The 22914-nt window shown below is 46.7% G+C and overlaps 1 protein-coding gene across 8 annotated transcripts in view; it reads right to left on the reverse strand.

The window, feature by feature from the left end:
* Window positions 1–22914, reverse strand: part of KCNMA1 (potassium calcium-activated channel subfamily M alpha 1) — an 866219-nt gene that overhangs the window by 40778 nt on the left and 802527 nt on the right. For all 8 annotated transcript variants that reach the window (XM_060236723.1, XM_060236715.1, XM_060236714.1 and 5 more), the window contains one exon: window positions 241–354. In XM_060236723.1, the coding sequence (XP_060092706.1) occupies window positions 241–354 (114 nt within the window). The remainder of the gene's footprint in view (window positions 1–240; window positions 355–22914) is intronic.

Raw genomic sequence — 22914 nt, forward strand, 5'->3', positions numbered from 1 at the left:
TTTCAGATGCAGCAGGTGTTTATGGACCAAATTCCGATGTGTCATGCATGGCAACCAGGGAAGGAAAGAAGTAAACGCATGCTAATGCTTCAAAAAGAAATCCTGCATTATCGTTGCTATGCTTTCTTCCTTTTCAAAACTAATTCCACACCAGTAGGTCAATGCAGAGGTACATTGCCCCATGCCTGCCATAACAGAAAGGAACACTAAAAAGGGACAGATTGCCTTTGCTCTTCTTACCTAATTCTGTTATAATCGGGATATTAACCCCCGTTGTGATGGAGGGCTGACGGAGGAGGCCGTGGACTGGGCTGTTGTCTGGGGATGTTCTGTCCATCCCTGGTGGAGTAAACCCTGAGGAGGCAAAAAGGCACACATTGGAACGTGACACGTCGCAAGTTACAATTTTGAAAAAATAATTTTAAAATAACAGAAATGTTTTAGAGCCCAAACATGTTAAGCATTTTCCCTAATTCTCCATTATAATGTCTTTGGAATTGAACCAAGCTGAATCATAAGGCAGTAATGATTTATGTGACACATACATACACGTTTAAGGTAAGATATAATCAGGGGTGGGATTCTAGCAGGAGCTCCTTTGTATATTAGGCCACACACCCCGGATGCAGCCAAGCCTCTAAGAGCTTACGAGGCTCTTTTTTTCTCCTTGTTGTTAGTCTGTTTTGGTTTTAAATTATTTGTAATGTGTTTTGTATTTACTGCCTTGTTTTATTAAGTTCATTATATACTGTCTTGTTTTATCTTGAGCTTAAGACCATTGGTCAAAGAAGCTCACAAATAAAAGGAAAGGCACCTTGAAGCTGCAGTCCCCAGTCCTGTTTTCAGGATGGAGACAACAAAACTGACCTGACTTCCAGAGTGAAGAAGAAGAAGGCTGCAGATTTATACCCCACCCTTCTCTCTGAATCAAAGACTCAGAGTGGCTCACAATCTCCTACATCTTCTCCCCCCACAACAGACACCCTGTGAGGTGGATGGGGCTGAGAGAGCTCTTACAGCAGCTGCCCTTTCAAGGACAACTCCTGTGATAGCTATGGCTGACCCAAGGCCATTCCAGCAGGTGCAAGTGGAGGAGTGGGGAATCAAACCCGGGTCTCCCAGATAAGAGTCTGCACACTTAACCACTACACCAAACTGGCTCTCTATTAGTGCTATGGCTGACCCAAGGCCATTCCAGCAGGTGCAAGTGGAGGAGTGGGGAATCAAACCCGGGTCTCCCAGATAAGAGAGCTCTGGCTGACCCAAGGCCATTCCAGCAGGTGCAAGTGGAGGAGTGGAGAATCAAACCCGGTTCTCCCAGATAAGAGAGCTCTGGCTGACCCAAGGCCATTCCAGCAGGTGCAAGTGGAGGAGTGGAGAATCAAACCCGGTTCTCCCAGATAAGAGAGCTCTGGCTGACCCAAGGCCATTCCAGCAGCTGCAAGTGGAGGAGTGGAGAATCAAACCCGGTTCTCCCAGATAAGAGAGCTCTGGCTGACCCAAGGCCATTCCAGCAGGTGCAAGTGGAGGAGGGGGGAATCAAACCCGGTTCTCCCAGATAAGAGAGATCTGGCTGACCCAAGGCCATTCCAACAGGTACAAGTGGAGGAGGGGGGAATCAAACCTGGTTCTCCCAGATAAGAGAGCTATGGCTGATCCACGGCCATTCCAGCAGGTACAAGTGGAGGAGGGGGGAATCAAACCCGGTTCTCCCAGATAAGAGAGCTCTGGCTGACCCAAGGCCATTGCAGCAGGTGCAAGTGGAGGAGGGGGGAATCAAACCCGGTTCTCCCAGATAAGAGAGCTATGGCTGATCCACGGCCATTCCAGCAGGTGCAAGTGGAGGAGTGGGGAATCAAACCTGGTTCTCCCAGATAAGAGAGCTCTGGCTGACCCAAGGCCATTCCAGCAGGTGCAAGTGGAGGAGTGGGGACTCAAACCCGGGTCTCCCAGATAAGAGTCTGCACACTTAACCACTACATCAAACTGGCTCTCTATTAGTGCTATGGCTGACCCAAGGCCATTCCAGCAGCTGCAAGTGGAGGAGTGGGGACTCAAACCCGGGTCTCCCAGATAAGAGTCTGCACACTTAACCACTTCACCAAACCACTACACTGAACCACTACAACAAATAAGGCTTAGCGCAAGAAGATGAATGCAACAGAAATGCTGGCTATGATGATTTCCATCTCAGGAAAGGGGCAGGGAGAAGAGAAGCAGGCGGCAGGTCCCCATCCTGACCTCCGGGGCCCAGGCATCCTTCTTGCAGCCTGCTTTCAGGCCCACAAGCATGAATTTTAGATGCTGTCTATTTTCTTCCCTTCCAGGGGGGGGGAAAAAATAGCAAAGGAAACCTAAACTGTTTTATTGCAACTTTCATTTGAAAGCATGAAAAACCGCAATTGACAGCTGTGCGAATTCAGTGAATGTGAAGTTTTTGAATTTCTTCCACTTGACAAGTAAACACCTTAAATCGGTAACGCTATATGCATAATACATGGCCTGTATTTTGACATCCATCATCAAGTGCTGACTTGAGAAAATACAGATTTGTTCGTGGAGGAATAGCGCCCACAAAGCAGGCAGAAATTCAGGTCAGGGGTATTAGGAAAACAATATTTCATTCCAGCACCAGAAAGAGACTCAGTGGTGAGCTCTTTGGGGCTATGAAAAAATGCCCTTTTCCTGCACGGGACTTGATTTCGTTCAGAAACAGAACCGCTTCCTCAAAGGCCATTGTTCATTTGTCTTCTCAACGCCATGTTTAAAGATGAGCAACCATAAACCCAGGCCTTGAATTCAGCAGGAGCTCACAGGAGCACAGCTCCTGAACCTTTCTGAGGGTTCCCCCTCCTCCTCCCCACCTACCTTGTCCACTGAATAGCAGGTGCAGCTGCATCACAATCCCTGGATTAGGAGAGCAGGCAGCCAGCCAGACACCAGGAGCTTTGCCACGCCCCCAGCAGCCCTCATTAACCCCTGGAGAAGCCCGCACCACCCTTTCTCCACTTCTTACGTGATTTTGGGTGGCTTGCTGGCCTTTTGACTGTGTGGGGTGGAGGCAGCTAAGGAGAGCCCCAGCCAGCCCAAGCAGGCCTCGCTCGCCTGGGGCTCTCCTTTCTTGCGTCAGGTTGCTTTTGGCTGGGGGTGGCAGCATATACTCATGAGTTATGCTAATGAGCTCCACCCCAATTTTTCTACAAAATGACCCCTGTTTAAACCGACCCATAGACTAGCAATGGCTAATTTGCTTTCCCTTTCACTGAAAAAGTTCCCCACATGTAATTGGAGAGAGGGGTCTACTAGTTCCTTCATTCTGTTGTCCTTAAAAAAAATCACAAACAGCACAAACACACATTGAGATACAGGCATGTCAGGCTGAGACACACAATGCTTAAGTTGTGTGAGACGTACAAAGCCAACCCCCCTCCCCCGTCCATCTGCATGTAGGGTTGCCAGCTCCAGCTTGGAAAACTCCTGGAGATTTGGGGATGGAGCCAGGGGAGGACAGAGACCTCAGTGGGGTACCATGGCATATGGTGTACACAGGGGTGGAATTCTATCAGGAGCTCATTTGCAAATTAGGCCACACATCCCGATGTACCCAATCCTCCAAGAGCTTACAAAAAAGAGCCTCGTAAGGACTTGGAGGACTGGCTACATCAGGGGTGTGTGGCCTATTTATGCAAAGGAGCTCCTGCTAGAATTCCACCTGTGGTGGTACCTAATCGCCAAGGCCCAGGCTGCTCCACGGCCATCTGGACGGCCAGGAAGCAGTGGATGGGCGCATGAGTGCTCTGGAAGCTCCTCCAGGGCGCCTGCAGTCCATTCCTGTTCCAGGGGCAGGCTGCGCGCTGCCTGGATGCTCCAGGGCACTCCTGTTTCTACCGGCTCACTTCCAGGTTGGCATGCTGCCACCTTGAGCTGGCGGTGTGGAGCCTGCCTTGACTACCTTTTTGGAGTCAGCTGGAACCATACCTCTTAAGAAAGCATCCACCACTTCCTGGTGCTAGCTAGGCAATCCATTCCAACAAGATGCAATAAAGTCAGGCAAAGGTTTATTTCACAGTAGTGGTCAGCTGCACCCCTCCAAGCAACCTGCCAGCACCTTCAGGCTGACAAGAGCTGGAAATCCTCCAAGCAAGCAGAGCTAGGCGAGTTTGTGCTGAGACTATCCAGCAGTGACGTGGACACCTATGCCGAAGCGCTTAGGAGTGATTTCAACTGTGAACTGCCCTGCATATAAAGCCACAGACAACTTCTCTGCAACAAGCATCTGAGGATGCCGGTGAACAGATGATGCGTCATTCAGAAAAGCCCAGATGGAAAGCTTTGGGCAGATGCAACGGTTAGCTATCGCTGTCACAAAGCAGGTGTGAGATTGTGAGAGTCTGTTTTGTATGTGATCGTGCTCATGAAGTTCTCCTCGCCTCCTCCCCACCCAGCTGGTCTTAAGCAAGCCACAGCCTTATTCTCACAATTACAACAGGATGGTTCACAATCACAAGGAGAGTGACAGTTGCCAGATTGTGGCAGGAACTCAAGTACCTTCCTGGAAGACTGAGGATGTCCTGCAAGACTGAAAGAGGTCAAACGTTATCCCAAGGGAAGAAGGATGAACGGGAAGACTACAGGCTGGTTAGCCTGACTCCTGTTGCTGGAAAGATATTTGAGCAGATTTTAAAGGGGTTGATCTGTGAGCATCGGAAGGATAACTTGGTGATTCGAGGAAGTCAGCATGGATTTGTCTCCAACAGGTCTTGCCAGACCAACCTGGTTTCCTTTAACCGAGTAACAAGTTTACTGGATTGTGGGCATGCTGTTGATGTAGTTAACCTGGTTTTCAGTACAGCTTTTGATAAGATTCCTCATGACATTCTGACGGGCAAATTGGAAGACTGTGGACTGGATTGTAGGACAGTTTGGTGGACAGGAAAATGGTTAGAGGACTGTACCCAAAGTGTGGTTGTCAACAGTTTCATCAGATCAGAGAGAGGTGTCCAGTGGGGTGCCGCAGGGCTCGGTTTTGGGCCCGGTTCTTTTCAACACTTTTATCAATGATCTGGATGAAGGGGTGGAAGGGCTGCTCATAAAATTTGCTGATGATACCAAATTGGGAGGAGCAGCAAACACCCAGGAGGACAGAGTTAAAACTCAACAAGATCTGAATAATCCGGAGAAGTGGGCGGTTGCGAACAGGATGCAGTTCAACAAAGATAAGTGCAAAGCCTTACCTCTGAGCCACAAAAATGTGAAGCACAAATACTGGATGGGGGATGCACTTTTGGGAAGTAGTGTGCGCGAAAGAGATCTTGGGGTACTAGTGGACTGTAAACTAAATATGAGCAGTCAGTGTGATGCTGTGGCAAAAAAGGCAAATTCAATGCTGGGCTGTATCAAAAGGGCTAAAGCATCAACATCACAGGAGGTCATAACTTGGCTGTCTACTGCCTTGGTCAGGCCACACCTGGGATACTGTGTGCGGTTCTGGAGGCCTCTCTTCAAAAGAGATGTGGACAAAATCGAGCAGGTGAAGAAGAGAGCAAGGAGGATGATCCAGGGCCTGGAGGAAGATTAACCTCTGAGGAAAGGCTGAGGAAGGCCTTGGGAATAGGCTTCCCAACCCCCCCGCTCTGGCGGGGGACTTCTGGGTTCGCAGCCTAATCTCCCGCCCCCCAGAAATCGGGAAGCGGGGGTGGGGGGGTGGAGGGGGGGGAAGAACATACCTGCAGGCTTCATATTGTTGAGATCCTGAGCCATTTGTAAAATGTGTGGCCCCTTTAAGGCTGGGCAGGAAGCAGGAAGAGCTTCGGAGAACAGCCCCTCCCTTTTTTTTTTCTTTCGCTTTCACAGCAAGTAGAGTTCTCCAATCTGGTAAGTATTTGTGTGTGTGAGAGGGAGGGGGTAGGGGATTCCCTGGTTTGGAGGCCCTCCCCCGCTTTAGAAAGCGTGGGCGGGGGGGAGGGAAATGTCTACTGGGCACTCTATTATTCCCTATGGAGAACGATTCCCATAGGGAATAATAGGGAATTGATCCGTGGATATTGGGGGCTCTGGGGGGGGCTATTTTTTGAGGTAGAGGCACCAAATTTTTAGTATAACATCTAGTGCCTCTCCCCAAAATACCCCCCAAGTTTCAAAACGATTGGACTAGAGGGTCCAATTCTATGAGCCCCAAAAGATGGTGCCCCTATCCTTCATTATTTCCTATGGAAGGAAAGCATTGAAAAAGTGTGCCGTCCCTTTAAATGTGATGGCCAGAACTCCTTTGGAGTTCAATTATGCTTGTCACATCCTTGTTCCTGGCTCCACCCCCAAAGTCTCCTGGCTCCGCCCCCAAAGTCCCCAGATTTTTCTTTAATTGGACTTGGCAACCCTACTTGGGAATGTTCAGTCTGGAGAAGAGGAGACTGAGGGGGGACAGGAGTGCTCTCTTTAAATATCTGAAAGGCTGTCATTTCGAGGAGGGCAAGGAGCTGTTCCACTTGGCAGCCAAGGAGAGGACCCGAAGCAATGTGCTCAAATTGGAAGCAGAAAAGTACCAGCTGGGTATTAGGGAAAATATTTGTTTGGTCAAAGTAGTTCAGAGGTGGAACCAGCTGCCAAGGAAGGTGGTGAGCTCCCCTTCATTGGCATCTTCAAAACGCAGCTGGATGATTATAAGATGATTTAGGCCAGGGGTGGGGACATCAGGCCCGAGGGCTGAGATCACTTGGTCTGCCCCTCGAGGCTTGCTGGGCCAAGCCCTCCCTCTCTCGTGGGCATTGTGAAGGACTGCTGCTGGGGTATGTGGGTGCCTTTAAAGGTCTGCTGGGAGCAGCTGGAGGGAGGGAGGGCTGGCAGGGGTGGGGGGTGGGAGCCAGCTACCACCAGTTCAATTTGCATGTGATTATCCCAGAGGGTGTGGCCTAATATGCTAATGAGTGTGTGACCTAATATACTAATGGGGATGTGGCCTAATATGCCTGGACCTAGGCATTTGCCTAGGGTGGCAGACAGGGGTGTGTGTGTGTGTGTGTGTGCTGAATTAGGCTCTCCCCACGTGACTTCAAATAGAAAACAATTATTTGCATTACTTAGGCTGACCTAAATCGTTCTCCCTTAGCGGAACACTGTTTTTAAAAGTTGATAATTTTGTATGGCCCGTGAATGATGTTATAAATATCCAGATGGCCCTTGGCAGAAAAAAGGTTCCCCACGCCTGCTTTAGGCTGATCCTGCATTGAGCAGGGGGTTGGACTAGATGGTTTCTATGGCCCCTTCCAACTCTATGATTCTAGGATTCGATCACAGAGTTCCACTTTTGCAATGGTCTTTTCTGTCCCTTTAGCCCAGAGGTCTTCATGTGGTGCCCGTAGGCATCAAGTTGCCTGCCAATACTTCTCTTGGCACCCACCAAACATGTCAGAAAGTGGGTGAAGCCACTGTAAGTAGAGTTGTCACTTCCAGGTTGGGAAGTACCTGGAGATTTGGGTGGTGGGGCCTGAGGAGAGTGAGGTTTGAAAATGGGAGAGACTTCAGTGAGGTGTAATGCCCCAGATTCCGCCTTTCACAGTAGCCATTTTCTTCAGGTGAACTGATCTCTGTCGCCTGGAGATCTGTGGTAATCCTGGGAGATCTCCAGCCAGGAGGTTGGCAGGGCTTATTACTGTCTCCCCTCATTCAAATGAAAGTATTCCCTATGGCTGCAAAGTGGTGAGTGAAGTATTGCATTTGGCAGCCATTTAAGCATTTGGCTGTGACTTCTGAGGCAGCCATTTTGGTGGACCAAGTGCCCCCTCTCTCATGGGCATTGTGAAGGACTACTGCAGGTCCAATTCAAAAAATATCTGGGGACTTTGGGGGTGGAGCCGGGAGAGTTTGGGAGTGGAGCCAGGAGCAAGGGTGTGACAGGCATGATAGAACTCTGAAGGGAGTTCTGGCCAACACATTTAAAGGGACCATGCTCCTTTTAAATCCCTTCCCTCCATTTTGAAATAATGAAGGATGGGGGCACCTTCTTTTGGGGCTCATAGAATTGGACCCGCTGGTCCAATTTTTTTTTAAACTTGGGGGGTGTTTTGAGGAGAGACACTAGAAGCTATGCTGAAAATTTGACTCAAAAACAGCCCTGTGGAGCTCCAGATACCCACAGATCAATTCTCCATTTTACCCTATGGGAATTGGTCTCCATAGGGAATAATGGAGTGGCCAGCAGACATTCCCCTCCCCCCACTTTCTGATGACCCTGAAGTGGGAGGAGGGCCTTCAAACCAGGGGATCCCCTGCCCCCAACTAGGGATTAAGACAGCACAACCGAAGCTATAGTGACCAAATAACTTTTGGGATTTAGGGCCCTCTTGAAATCTTACTGAAGACTTTCTGTCCCATTTGTCCATGGGGAATTCTATGTGCAGCCTTTGGACGCACTGAAAAAGAATCCTGTGGGTTTTGCAGCTTTTTGCAACTTATGGGTGCTTCAGAAATACTTTGATATTTTTCCTGAGCTTTTGCCTTTGGTTGAGAGGTGTGGTTGGAGCCCCTGTGCTAGGAGACGATCCGAAGCAGGAAGAATCAAGTCGCCCTCCTGTTCATGGGGACTCCTTGGATGGAACTGGGAAACTTTGGGGGAATCGTTATTGCTGTTTAGTCTTCTGTTGAACATATTTGTATGATTTGGTTCCAATACATTCTTAGTTATTTGGTCCCTATAACTTCAGTTGTGCTGTCTTTATCCTTCAAGTGACCTCTCTCCCTTTCCCAACTGGGGATTGGCTACCCCTGCATTTTAGGGTGGCCACTCCCTCTCACAATTCTATTGGTGCTGGAAGGCTCAAAAAGAGTTGGGGTCCCTGCTTTAGCCCCTCAGCTCATTAAACCCTCCTGGCAAGTCATCAAGAAGGCCGGGGACACAAGAACGGCACAAGAAACCGTGCAGAAGCTCACACAAAAGGTCTCCTTAGATGCAAGACATTTATCTTAATGGCAGGCCTGATGATTTTCTTTCTCTTCCCTCTGCTAATAGCCGCAGAAATTAATATGTGCTGTTAATTCTTGTTTCTATCAAAGTTACTCCACTGGTTAATCAACTAAAGCTGGTTCATCTACTGGGTAAAAGAATTCTGTTGTTTTCTGTTATGCTTAAAGGTGTCCAGGGTTGAAAGGAGGAAGAGGAGGGCAGCGATTTTGTCTCCAAAGACCAAGTTGACCTTGGACTTCCTGCTCAGTTTGCACTACCTTTGCAGGCATACCTCAAGGAAGTCCCTCCCCCACCCCCTCGATACACCTATTATCAAGCGAGCAGCACTCAGACATGCGGATTTCATCAGCAACATCTCAGAACCACTTAACCCATCGGTGAGGGGCCAGGAACTCTAGGGCAGATGGCTTCTTCACCCTTTCCCTGTGCCCAGGAGTACCACAGTGTTTCTCAGGAGAATCAAGTCCCATGTGTAGCCAGTGTGGAGATTACTGTCCCCTTGACTAAATTTCACCAAGCGGCAAGGTCAAAAACCTGCCGTTTCACTGGCTGGAATGCATGAAGGATGCCTGCTCTCCCCCACACCTCTGGAGCAATGCCTTTAAAAACACCTGGAACAAAGTAGAAGTCAAGTCACACCTTTGAGAGTCGCACCAACGACGTTTTATGCAGAATGTAAGCTTTCATGTGCTCTAAGCACACTTCATCAGACGAGGAATCAGGTACAGTGAGCAGAGCTGCATATAGCTGGGATGCAGTGGTTTAGAATGCAAAATGGTACGAATTTAAGATCCAGTGACAGAATAGTAAAATTAACAAATTGAGCAAACCTTTGAGCTGGGTAACATGAGTGTGAGAAAGCAATAAAACAGTAACAGCAAAATGTGAGAATGTCTGTTAATCACTCTATTGTAATAAGCCTGGGCGAAAATGAGGCCATTTCTTTCTCAGAAGTTTTCCCCATCCAACTAATTTACCTTTTAACATGTAACATACATACGTGGTAAAATGTGGTTTGGATCCTGTTACCATTAGTGGATCTGCAACTGGTTGACAGATCGCACCCAAAGAGTGCTTGTGAATGATTCCTCATCCTCTTGGAGAGGAGTGACAAGTGGAGTGCCTCAAGGATCTGTCCTGGGATCTGTTTTTGTTCAACATCTTTATCAAAGATTTGGATGAAGGAATAGAGGGAACGCTTATTAAATTTGCAGATGATACTAAATTGGGAGGGGTTGCAAACACAGAAGAAGACAGAAACAGGATACAGGATGACCTTGACAGGTTGGAAAACTGGGCTAAAATCAATAAAATGAATTTTAATGAGGATAAATGTAAAGTTCTGTATTTAGGTAGGAAAAATCAAATGGGGGAGACTTGTCTTAGCAGTAGTATATGCGAAAGGATCTAGGGGTCTTAGTGGATCATATGCTGAACATGAGTCAACAGTGTGATGCGGTGGCTAAAAAGGGAAATGCAATTTTGGGCTGTATCAACAGAAGTATAGTGTCCAGATCACGTGATGTGATTTACTCTGCTCTGGTAAGACCTCACCTGGAGTACTGTGTTCAGTTTTGGGCACCACATTTTAAGAACGATATAGACAAGCTGGAACGGGTCCAGAGGAGGCTGACGAAGATGGTGAGGGGTCTGGAGACCAAGTCCTATGAGGAAGGTTTGAAGGAGCTGAGGATGTTTAGCCTGGAGAGGAAGCAGCTGAGAGGGGATAGGATCACCATCTTCAAGTACCTGAAGGGCTGTCATACAGAGGATGGGGTGGAATTGTGTTCTGTGGCCCCAGAAGGTAATACCAGAACCAATGGGTTGAAATTAAATTAAGAGTTTCCGGCTCAACATTAGGAAGAACTTCCTGACTGTTAGAGCAGTTCCTCAGTGGAACAGGCTTCCTCGGGAGGTGGTGGGCTCTTTTTCCTTTGAGGTTTTTAAACAGAGGCTAGATGGCCATCTGACAGCAATGAAGATCCTGTGAATTTAGGGGGAGGTGTTTGCGAGTTTCCTGCATTGTGCAGGGGGTTGGACTAGATGACCCCGGATGGTCTAACTCTATGATTCTATGATACAGTTTGCAATTAGAAGAAAAATACATTAAAATATAGTGGAAGATGGGTTTTGTATATGTAATGAAATAAACAGCCAATATCCCTATTTAAGCTAAAATACATTGGATAGTGATGTTCTTGCCCACCTAATTTAGTTTTTAACATGTAGACATCATTCTAGTTTGCCATTAGAAAAAAATACAATAAAATATAGTGAAAATGGATTAAGTATATGCAATGAGATAAACCGCCAATATCCCTATTTTGAGTATGTCAATACAAAAAATTATTCTGATACGCTATTCTAAAAGAGAAATGCATTGGAATACTGTGGATGTATAACTATACTCAGTGAGAGTGGGGTTAGCATACGTAATGAGATAAAAAAAACCAATATCCCTGTTCAGTCCTGGGGAGGTGTTCGTTCCAAGTTATGCGTATGTTTTAATCACTGGATTTTATGAAAGATCTTAATTATAGCACCATAATCTTAAGTCTAATGTAATTTTAAGGATTTTAAGGATGATTTTATAACTGAAATTGTATATGAATTTATAACTGATTGCGCATGGTTTTATTGTATACTGTATTTACATGTTGTGAGCCGCCCTGAGCCTGCTTGCGGGGAGGGCGGGATACAAATAAAAAGTTATTATTATTATTATTATTATTAAAACTGTGTTGGTCTTAAAGGTGAACTTGACTTCTACTTTGTTCCACTGCTTCAGACCAACACCGCTGCTCACTTGGATCTTAAAAACACCTGTAACTACACATGTTCAGATTAAAGACTGCTGAAGCATAAGGGGTGGGTGGGAATCAGGAAATCCATTCCCCCCACAAACAGAGCGACACAAAGAAAGGAAGCCTGCTCATTTGCTGTTTCTTCTACTAATCACAAACATATTCAGTATTTGATCCCACCTCTCTGCATTTCCCAACTAAACAGGACAACTAGATTGGAGTCCCATAGCACCTCAGAGACCAATAAGATATTTTTTTTTTGGGGGGGGGGGGTGGGGGGGTCTTTCAAGAGCCCAAGCAGGAGCTACTGGACTCCACCCTAGCTGCTCTGCTGCAGACCAACGTGAAACAGAACAAAGAGGAATCTCGGAGCCCCATTCTACATTCCGTAGCAACACTGTTTGCTTGAGCTGTGCTGGTGCCAGCCACAGAAAACACGCCCAGCATAAGCAGCTGACGTAGATCTATAGACATGTATGTGAAAGCATAAAAGCCCCTGAGCATGTGCAGAGTATCTCTTTCACAGTGAACATAAAGAAGCAATCCACCCACACAGGATTGGGCAGGTTTGTTTTAAGGAACACTTAGAATTTTGCACTTACTGCTACAACACATCCGTGGGTTTTCTTTGTGCGCATGCTTGCACGGTGTTGCTTGTGTCTTTTACAGTGCAGTCCTTTGAAGGGCCTAACTCTGCTTAGGACTGCACCTCTAGAAGCTTCTCTTCAGTGGAGGTAGCCTTGGAGCGAGGCTGTGCCGCCGCTTTTGTCTGTCCACGTCTCTGGTGGGCAGAAGGGGCAGCAAGGCATCAGGCAGTGTGTGGGGAGGGGGCACCTAGCAGGGCCCCATAGGCCAGCCGGTACCCAGGGCAGCCCCCTACATGGCCTACTCCCATGCGCCGGCTGTGCAGACAGCCATTTTCTCCCAAATGCCAATGGAGGAGGAACATAATTTTAACTAGTCTTCTAAGACTTCAGAGGGAAGGGGCCCAGCCCAGCATTCAGGAATGAATTCGGAAGTCTCACTCTAGTCCTTTACGTTGCCAATCTCCAGGTGGTGGCTGCAGATCTCCCGCAATTACCACTGATCTCCAGGCAACAGAGATCAGTTCTCCTGGAGAAAATGACCACTTTGGAAGGTGGACCATATGCTGCTATACCCCAGGGAAGTCCATCCCCTCTCCAAGCCCCGCCCTCCTCAGGATCTCCTCCCAAAATCTCCAGGTATCCCCCTCCCCCCAGAGCTGCTTGTCCTGTGTGCTCACTTATTAGTTTTCTGAAGGCGATGGGGAATGAACTGGTGCATTTTCAGCAGACCTGGAGATAGTCCTTCATTCCCAGCACAACAGCTCCACCTATGTGTTTCTGCTGAGCTAGTGATTGTCACAAATGTGCCTTTTTTAAAAAAAAAAACCCAAGATGCACCAGTGAAAAATCTTTCTGACTTCTCACTGCTTTAACTTGTTCAAATGGTTTACGACAGGTATGTTCTCAGCAGTAGGACCAACTGGTCAATCATCCATACATATTCAGCGTGCCAGAACATGCTAGGGCCATGAGAGCCAGTGTGGTATAGTGGTTAAGAGCATTGGAATCTAACAGGGTGATGGGGTTTTATTCCCCACTCTTCCTGCACACAAAGCCTGTGGAGTGACCTGGGACAAATCCCAGTTCTCTCAGGACTCTCTCAGCCCCACCAAACTTTCCAAGGTGCCCACTGTTAGGAGAGGAGGGAAGGCAATTATAAGATGCTTTGAGATTCCTTAAGGTGGAGAAAACCTGGTATGAAAATCTGCTCTTCTTCTAGTTGGGCCATGGCTAATAACTGCTGAAGGATCCTTTGACAATATGGCCATTTTGAGCTGGATTTCTAAAAGATGATTTACTTAACAATCAGTTTCATTTATTTGAAGTAGAAGAAGAAGAAGATGAAGAAGAAGAAGAAGAAGAAGAAGAACAAGAAGAAGAAGAAGAAGAAGAAGAAGAATAATTCCAGATTTATACCCTGCCCTTCTCTCTGAATCAGAGGGCGTTTTCGCACTGACCTTAATCGGCAGCGACGTCCCTCTTCACCGCGCAGGATATGCGCGTATTTCGCACCAATTGCTGCGGAGCACCCGGAAGAGCCACAAAGTCCCGCGGCTTTTGCGGTGCGTTTCCATTTGCGCCGCAAAAGCTGCGGGACTTTGCGGCTCTTCCGGGTGCTCCGCAGCAATTGGTGCAAAATCCGCGTACATCCTGCGCGGTGAAGAGGGACGTCGCTGCCGATTAAGGTCAGTGCGAAAACGCCCAGAGACTCAGAGTGGCTTACAGTCTCCTTTATCCTCTTCCTCCATAACAGACACCTTGTGAGGTGGGTGGGGCTGAGAGAGCTTTTGCAGCAGCTGCCCTTTCAAGGACAACTCCTATGAGAGCTATAGCTGACCCAAGGCCCGTTCCAGCAGGTGCAAGTGGAGGAGTGGGGAATCAAACCCGGTTCTCCCAGTCTACGCACTTAACCACTACACCAAAGGTCACCTGACTCTGCCCCCAAGCCAGGAAGCTTCCAGCCTGCTGGTCTATGTGTACGCTCAACTTCCTGTCTCACACAACAGAACATGTGGATCCTTTCTCACTTAGACCATCAGAACTGCTTACCCTTCATCTGTATGACTCTTGTAAACCATATATCCCTATTCTTCTATTATTGGCTAGTTCTTGGTCCTCCAGTCCTTTGGATAAGGAGCCACTTCTGAAACCTCCCCCCCCCCCCCCACCTTGGGATTAACTTCCAAAATCAGAGGAGAGACCTGTGCAATTAAAAAACGTCAAGGCCCTAAGTAACACATGGAGAGCCGGTTTGGTGTAGTGGTTAAGTGTGTGGACTCTTACCTGGGAGAACCGGGTTTGATTCCCCACTCCTCCACTTGCACCTGCTGGAATGGCCTTGGGTCAGTCATAGCTCTGGCAGAGGTTGTCCTTGAAAGGGCAGCTGCTGTGAGAGCCCTCTCCAGCCCCACCCACCTCACAGGGTGTCTGTTGTGGGGGAGGAAGGGAAAGGAGATTGTAGGCCGCTCTGAGCCTCTGTTCTTGAAAGGGCAGCTGCTGTGAGAGCCCTCTCAGCCCCACCCACCTCACAGGGTGTCTGTTGTGGGGGAGGAAGGTAAAGGAGATTGTGAGCCGCTCTGAGACTCTTCGGAGTGGAGGGCGGGATATAAATCCAATATCTTCTTCTTCTTCTTCTTCTCCATTTTTGTAACCCTTTGAAATTGCTTGAGGCAAATGGATGCTCAGAGCCAGGAACCCTGTTGGAAATGACGTCTAGAAGTGGATGGCGTAAGAGAAAGGGCATTTCTCCAAGACAGACGTCATGCATAGCCCACCTTTTGGTCCAACAGAGATTCAAGGAGGCTCACATAATCCTCCTCTCTTCCATGCTACCTTGGCATCAATCGCCCTGTGAGGTACGTGAGGCTGACTGGCCCAAAGTCACCCAGCAAGCTGCCATGGAAGAGCAGAGATCTGAACTTGGTTCTCCCACATCCAAGTCTGACATTCTAACCACAACGCATCACTGTCTCTCTTGTTTTTCTACTTCTTCTACTTTTTATGCTTTTTGCTAATTTTCTACTGTTGACATTTAATGTCATCATTATAGATAATAATTCCCTAATGGTAGTGGTCAAATGGAGCGCTCCCATTGACTGGCAGGTACACTCAACAAACCACCAGCCCATCATGAATAAGTCACCACCTCTGTGTTCCCATTGGCTGACTCTCCTGTCCCCCACCTACTGCAGGCCTGGGAACACTGAACAAACTGCCAAAACAGTCTTACCTGAAAGACAGACACATCTCTGATACTTCTCTCCATCAACCAGCCTCAGAAAGGGCTGCTGCTTTACTGTGGCCTCACGAAGCGTTTCCTTAGAGGCCATGGCGGCTGCCTCTTTCCTGTCACTTCCTCCCTCCCTACTCCCCTCAACCTTGTCCCAGGACAGAGAAGGACTGGGTCACTGGGGAAGCTGCTAGCCCAGAGGCTGTTAATAGGCAGTAAAAGGAAAGCCCTCAGCTGAATATAATGCCATAGAGTCCACCCTCCAAAGCAGTTATTTTCTCCAGGATGGGGAGAACATATGAACATATGAAGCTGCCTTGTACTGAATCAGACCCTCGGTCCATCAAAGTCAGTATTGTCTACTCAGACTAGCAGCGACTCTCCAGGGTCTCAAGCTGAGGTTTTTCATGCCTATTTGCCTGGACCCTTTTTTTTAGTGAAGATGCCAGGGATTGAACCTGGGACCTTCTGCTTCCCAAGCAGATGCTCTGCCACTGAGCCACTGTCCCTCCCCGAGAGAGATCTGTTGTCTGGAGTTCAGTTGTGATCCCAGGAGTTTTTCAGGCTCCACTTGGAGGTTGGCTATGCTAAACCTGGCAGCATACTCTGGGTGACTTGATGCCACCTGACTGGCATGATTTAACTAGGCCTGGCTGCTTGCTCCTGTTCAGCAGCAGCCCCTGTGGCAGCCAGTGTGAACAAAGCAGTTGCCAACTCCGGGTTGGCAAATTTGTGGAGATTTGAGGGATGGAATCTGGAGAGGGTGGATTTGAGGAGAGGTGGGACCTCAGACATGTACAATGCCATAGATGCCACACTCCAAACCAGCCATTTCCTTCTGGGGAACCATTATTGCCAATCTCCAGTTGAGGGCTGAAATCACTCAAAATTACAACTTCTCTCCAGATAGCTTAAGTCAGCTCCCCTGGAGAAAATGGCTGATTTACAGGGTGTTCTCTGTGCCATTATACCCTGCTGAGGTCGCTTTCCTCCTGCTTTGTTCTCCACTGCATTTTTCCTAGGTAGAGGTTGCAGGGAGGAGATGGAAAGCTGAGCAGTTCTCCTACAGAAAACAGGTGCTTTGAGGCACATACTCTATGGCATACCATAACACAACCAAGCCAGGTCCAAAAAACCAGATTATGCCACGAGCTCATGCTGATACTAAACACCACAATGCTGAACATGACAGGAAAAGGCTGCAACAATGCATTGCAAACAAAAGAAATGCTGAGCTTCAGAGTCTTTCTGACCATCATCATGCCCCCCCACACCCCATAATTATTCTTCTGAATGGCATGACTAGGGTTGCCAAGTCCAATTCAAGAAATATCTGGGGACCTTGGGGGTGGAGCCAGGAGACTTTGGAGGTGGAGCCAGGAGACATTAGGGGGTGGAGCCAAGATCAAGGCTGTGACAAGCATAATTGAACTCCAAAGGGAGTTCTGGCCATCACATTTAAAGGGACGGCGCACCTTTTCAATTCCTTCCTTCCATAGGAAATAATGAAGGATAGGGGCACCTTCTTTTGGGGCTCATAGAATTGGACCCCCTGGTCCAATCTTTTTGAAACTTGGGGGGTATTTTGAGGAGAGGCACTAGTTGCTATACTGAAAATTTGGTGCCCCTACCCCAAAAAACAGTCCCCTCAGAGCCCCAGATACCCACGGATCAATTCTCCATGATTTTCTATGGGAATAAATTTCCATAGGGAATAATAGAGTTCCCAGCAGACATTTTCCTCCCCCCCCCCCGCTTTCTGATGACCCTGAAGCGGGGGGAGGGTCTCCAAACAGGGGGAATCCCCTGCTTCCACCTGGGGATTGGCAACCCTAGGCATGACGTAACCAGGCCTGGCTGCTTGCTCCTGTTCAGCAGCAACCCCTCATTACAGCCAGTGTGACTTAGCAGTTACCAGATCCAGGTTGGGAAATTCCTGGAGATTTGAGGGGTGGAACCTTGAGAGGGGAGGGTTTGAGGAAGAGTGAGGCCTCAGACAGGTACAATACCATAGACTCCACCCTCCAAATCAGCCATTTCCTCCTGGGGAATCACTGTTGCTAATATCCAGGTGAGAGTTGGAGATCATTCAGTTCAGTTCAGTTCAGACCTTTATTGGCATAACGAGATCATTCAGAATCACAACTGCTCTCCAGATGGCAGAAATCAGCTTCCCTGGAGAAAATGGCCGCACTATAAATCTATACAGGGGTATTATAATATTGGTGATTTTTTTTTGTTGAATCCCTTTCCTAATAATCTCTAACATAGATTTTGCCTTTTTCACTGCTACAGCACACTGGGTTGACACTTCATTGAGCTATCCACTATGACCCCAAAATCTTTTTCTCTCTCAGTCTCAGCATGTTAAGTCCCCATTCACCTATACCTAAAGTTGGGATTTATTTTTATCCCCACGTCCATCACTTTATACTTACTAACATTTAACTTAGCATCAGTATTCTTTATTTACAATTCAAACAACATTACAACAACACAACCGCACCTCAATAAAGATATTATAGCATTGGGAAAGGTCCAGAAAAGGGCAACTAGAATGATTAAAGGGTTGGAACACTTTCCCCATGAAGAAAAGTTAAAACGCTTGGAGCTCTTTAGCTTGGAGATATGTCGACTGAGGGGTGACATGATAGAGGTTTACAAGCTTATGTATGGGATAGAGAAGGTTGAGAAAGAAGTACTTTTTTCCCTTTCTCACAATACGAGAACTTGTGGGCACTCAATGAAATTGCTAAACGGATAATAAGAAATACTTCTTCACCCAAAGGGTTATTAACACATGGAATTCACTGTTACAGGAGGTGGCGGCGGCTACAAGATAGACAACATCAAGAGGGAATTGGAGCAGAGGTCCACCAGTGGCTATTAGCCACAGCGTATTGTTGGAACTCTGTCTGGGGCAGTGATGCTCTGTATTCTTTATGCTTGGGGGGTATAGTGGGAGGGCTTCTACTGTCCTGGCCCCACTGGTGGACCTCCTGAGGGCACTTGGTTTTTTGGCCACTGTTTGACACAGTGTTTGACTGGATGGGCCATTGGCCTGATCCAGCAATGGCTTCTCTTATATTCTTATGTGACACAGAGTGTTGGACTGGATGGGCCATTGGCCTGATCCAACACGGCTTCTCTTCTGTTCTTATGAGTCTGCATCTAGTACATACAATATCTAGATGTAAACATTAAAAAGGAAAAAAACCCTTGCTATTCTTGCCAGGTGTTGATGTAGGAATGCCTTTCCCCAGTTGGGGGTGGGGATATCCCAATTTTTTGGGCTCCTGCTTGCATGGGGGAAATCCAACCCCCCAAAGTGACATGCTGATGTCACATGGAAGTGACATCATCATGTTGGCTGTGTCATGCAGTGATGCTGAGTGTCAGAACTGGGAACTTCAAAAGAAACGCTAAGAAGTTCTTAGTTCCGGGTATGAGTTCGATCGCACAGTCTGTGGGTCTCCCAACTGTCTCCCAAAGTGTGAGAAAGGGTTTTATTGTTTGTGCTATCCATGTATAAAGAATGTGCCGATAGTCACACAGGCTATCAGAGTCAACCTGCTTCTTGACTGTAACTGAGTTCTCAATAAACGTTGTAACTTTTGGAAACAAAGTCCTGCGTTTCTTTTGAAGTTCAGTGAAGTGAAGAACACTGAGTTTTTTGGACACAACTCTATGGTGTGAGGGCAATTTTACCATAGAGTTCTGCCCCAAAGGCAGAGCATCGCAGTGAGACATTGCCGACATGATGACATCACTTTCGCAAAGGGAACTACACTCAAAACTTTGTGCCAGCGAACTACCTCTATACCACTGAATCCTCCAAGTGTTCTTAAACGTGATTCCTGTTTCTGTGTGCCTTATTGGTGCACTGAGGATAGGCTTGCTTTTAACTTTCAAATAAGTCTGAGTATAAAACAGAGCTGCTATCAAAGTTCCCTTTGTTTTAATGATATGTCACTGTTAGACTGGATACTGGAGCCAAAAAGAGCGGCCGGACCCAACCGAGTCCAATAAAATTCAGCTCCGTCATGAGGTCTGTCGAGACGGAAACTCAATAAGCTGTAAAATGGGACATTCGCTGTTAAACATGGATCTTTAAATACTAGTTAGCGGGAGGATTCTGCATTCACCTGGCTTCTCAGCAGATGGCGGAAGGAGAGAAAAGGAGACTAAAAAGTGGAGGGGAAAATAGATCTATGCAAACAAAAATATTTTGCTAAGCACATGTAGCCGGCACGGTTGAACACATGATTGTCAACCGCTGATACATAAATTATAAAAATTTCCCATTGCCACTTATGGGGAAATTATGCAGATTAGAATTTGATTAGGCTTATTTCAGGAGACTCAATTTGGACTTTTAATCTGTTAAGAGCCAATAAACGAGGCAGCGGAATAGGTCCCCTGAGCAGGCGCTGTAATAACCTCCGCAGCAATTTTTTTTAGAGGGGCAATCTGTATTCCAACCATTTCTTTAGCAGATGAAGTTTAAGAACATGCCGGGCCTTTGAGTACAATTACTTCTTAACTAGAATGAAAATGTCAGGTGTGCACAGTAAGGGAAATGGAAGCCTTCAAGTATATTTAAATGATTGTTAAAAGAACAACCTCAACTTTGGTCACCTTTGCGGGGGGGGGGACTATTTCCCCCCTTTCCTTTTGGATTTGCTTTCCAGATGGGTTCAGCAGACCTGGACAGGAGCTTACTGCAACTGAGCTGCAATGAGGAGGAGAGGAATGCTTCCACCACTCTGGCTGGGCCAGGCCTATCGTTTGAACTTTTCTACAGCAACTTCTGTTGGTGGGGGGTGGACAACATAGAGTTGCCAGCTCCAGGTTGGGCAATTCCTGGAGATTGGAGATCCAGGTTGGGCAATTCCTGGAGGATATCGTCATATGGCCAAAGTTGGTAAAATGAGTACCCAGAGCTTGCTGCGGGGGAAGTGTAGATTACTGGGGAAGGCAATGCCAAATCACCCCATAAAAAGTCTGCCATGAAAATGTTGTGAAAGCAACGTCACCCCAGAGTTGAAAACAACTGGTGCTTGCCCAGGGGACTACCTTTACCTTTTTATCATCATATGGCAAAAACATGGAGATGGAGAGGGTGGAGCGCTGTGCCTGCACGGCCCAGTTGCTAACAGGCCACAGACCAGTGGGGATCCATACTGTAAAGGATGCAAAGTTACAACGCATCTTGTAGTCACTCGATTAGAGTAGGCGAGGAATGCTGGGGGGCGGAACATTTGCATCTGGGGTGAAATAAGAATCCTATGTCCTTATTCAGTCTCAGGAGCGCCATTGTTCTGAATCTGTTAATGAACACAAGTTCAGCAACCTTGTATCATAATCTCACTGACGCTTCTCTGTTTAAGGATGATTAAAGGGCTGGAGCACTTTCCCTATGAAGAAAGGTTGAAACGCTTGGGACTCTTTAGCTTGGAGAAACATCGACTGCGGGGTGACATGAGAGAAGTTTACAAGATTATGCATGGTATGGAGAAAGTAGAGAAAGAAGTACTTTTCTCCCTTTCTCACAATACAAGAACTCGTGGGCATTCGATGAAATTGCTGAGCAGACAGGTTTAAACGGATAAAAGGAAGTACTTCTTCACCCAAAGGGTGATTAACATGTGGAATTCACTGCCACAGGAGGTGGTGGCGGCCACAAGTATAGCCACCTTCAAGTGGGGGTTTAGATAAAAATATGGAGCAGAGGTCCATCAGTGGCTATTAGCCACAGTGTGTGTGTATATATAAATTTTTTTGCCACTGTGTAACACAGAGTGTTGGACTGGATGGGTCGTTGGCCTGATCCAACATGGCTTCTCTTATGTTCTTAAGGACTGCCACTGAAACCTCCTAGGAAGGCTTAGATGATCTACTCAAGACAAGGCTGCTTTATATTTATATTGCAAATAGAGGTCTCCAAAAATGATAATTTTTAACTTTAGGGTATACCAAACTCAAAAAATATCAGTATTTCCCAGTATTCCCGAATCGTTTGTGAAATATTCAGGGTTTCTGAATTTGGGGTGGAACTCACCACTTGGAGAGGGGGTTTAAACACCTTTTCACTGCTTGAGACTCCATTTGAACAGCTGCACTCACAAAAGGCATTTAACCGCCGTTTGCAAGTACTAAAGTGTGAATGGAGTCTCAACAAGCAAGCAGTTCACCCACAATTCACCGCTTGGGACTCCATTCATGCAATGCTGCTTGCAAAAAGTTTCCCAAGTGCCGAATTCATATTTTTCAAGTATTTTTTTTTTCTGTTTGGTTCTGCCGAATGCAAATCCCTAATTGCAAATATTTATATATATTCCTATTGCAAATCAACAATCATAGGCAAAATCAACAATTGCCTGTACATGTGCTTTCGACGTTGTGGACCCCAGCTCGTGGGATGGTCTGACTGGGGAAGTCACAGGGAGCTCTCCCTCTCCTTGCTTTCTGCAAATTATGCAAAACAGATAATTAAGAATGATTCACAAAATCTCTCAGATAAATTATTAGGGACTGTTGTCTACACCACTGCGTATAGTTTGCTATCAGTTGGATCCTACTATGTAATTTTGCCTCATTTAATGTGTCATGCTAACAATTTGCTTTGATTAAGTTATTTTTTTAAAATATTTCTGATTGGTTTTATAACCCAAATCCTATTTCATTATTTACCGAATGTCCCATCCTTTTGATTTTATTGAATTAGTGGAATCCTCCTTGAGTACCACTGAAAAGGCGGACTATGAATGAATGAATGAATGAACGAACGAATGAATGAATATTTCAAGTGTCTTTCTCAGGAAAAGCAGAAAGGGCACACCCAAGGATCTTTGGAAGGATTTCTTTCCTAATAAAACTGAATTGACAGCGAGGATATCTTCATATGGCAAAAATACTTCTGAAAGATCAACATGCTGTAGACAAGGAAATTTATGCAAAATGGATGTGTTATCCATAGTGGCAGTACCCCTAGTATGGATTGTTTGACCAGCAATAACATGTCCAAAAGTATAAAAAGTTAGGAGTCTGGTAGCAACAAGTTTTATTCGAGCTATAAGCTTGTGTGCATGTGCACGCTGCTTCAGATACACGGAAATAGAAGTTAGCAGTCCATACATATAGGTAGAGGGTGACCTCGCATCAGTCAAACATCTTTATTATACTGTATGCTAATTTGTTGCTCACCCATGGTCTTAAAGATGCCACTGGACTTGAACTTTTTTCTGCTGTTTCAGACCAACACAGTTATTCACCTGAATCTTTGTCAAAAAGTATGCTTTAAGTTTTCAATAGAAACTTCATACAGCCTTCTTT

Source organism: Heteronotia binoei, chromosome 4 (assembly GCF_032191835.1).
Source record: "Heteronotia binoei isolate CCM8104 ecotype False Entrance Well chromosome 4, APGP_CSIRO_Hbin_v1, whole genome shotgun sequence".
Lineage (NCBI taxonomy): Eukaryota > Metazoa > Chordata > Lepidosauria > Squamata > Gekkonidae > Heteronotia > Heteronotia binoei.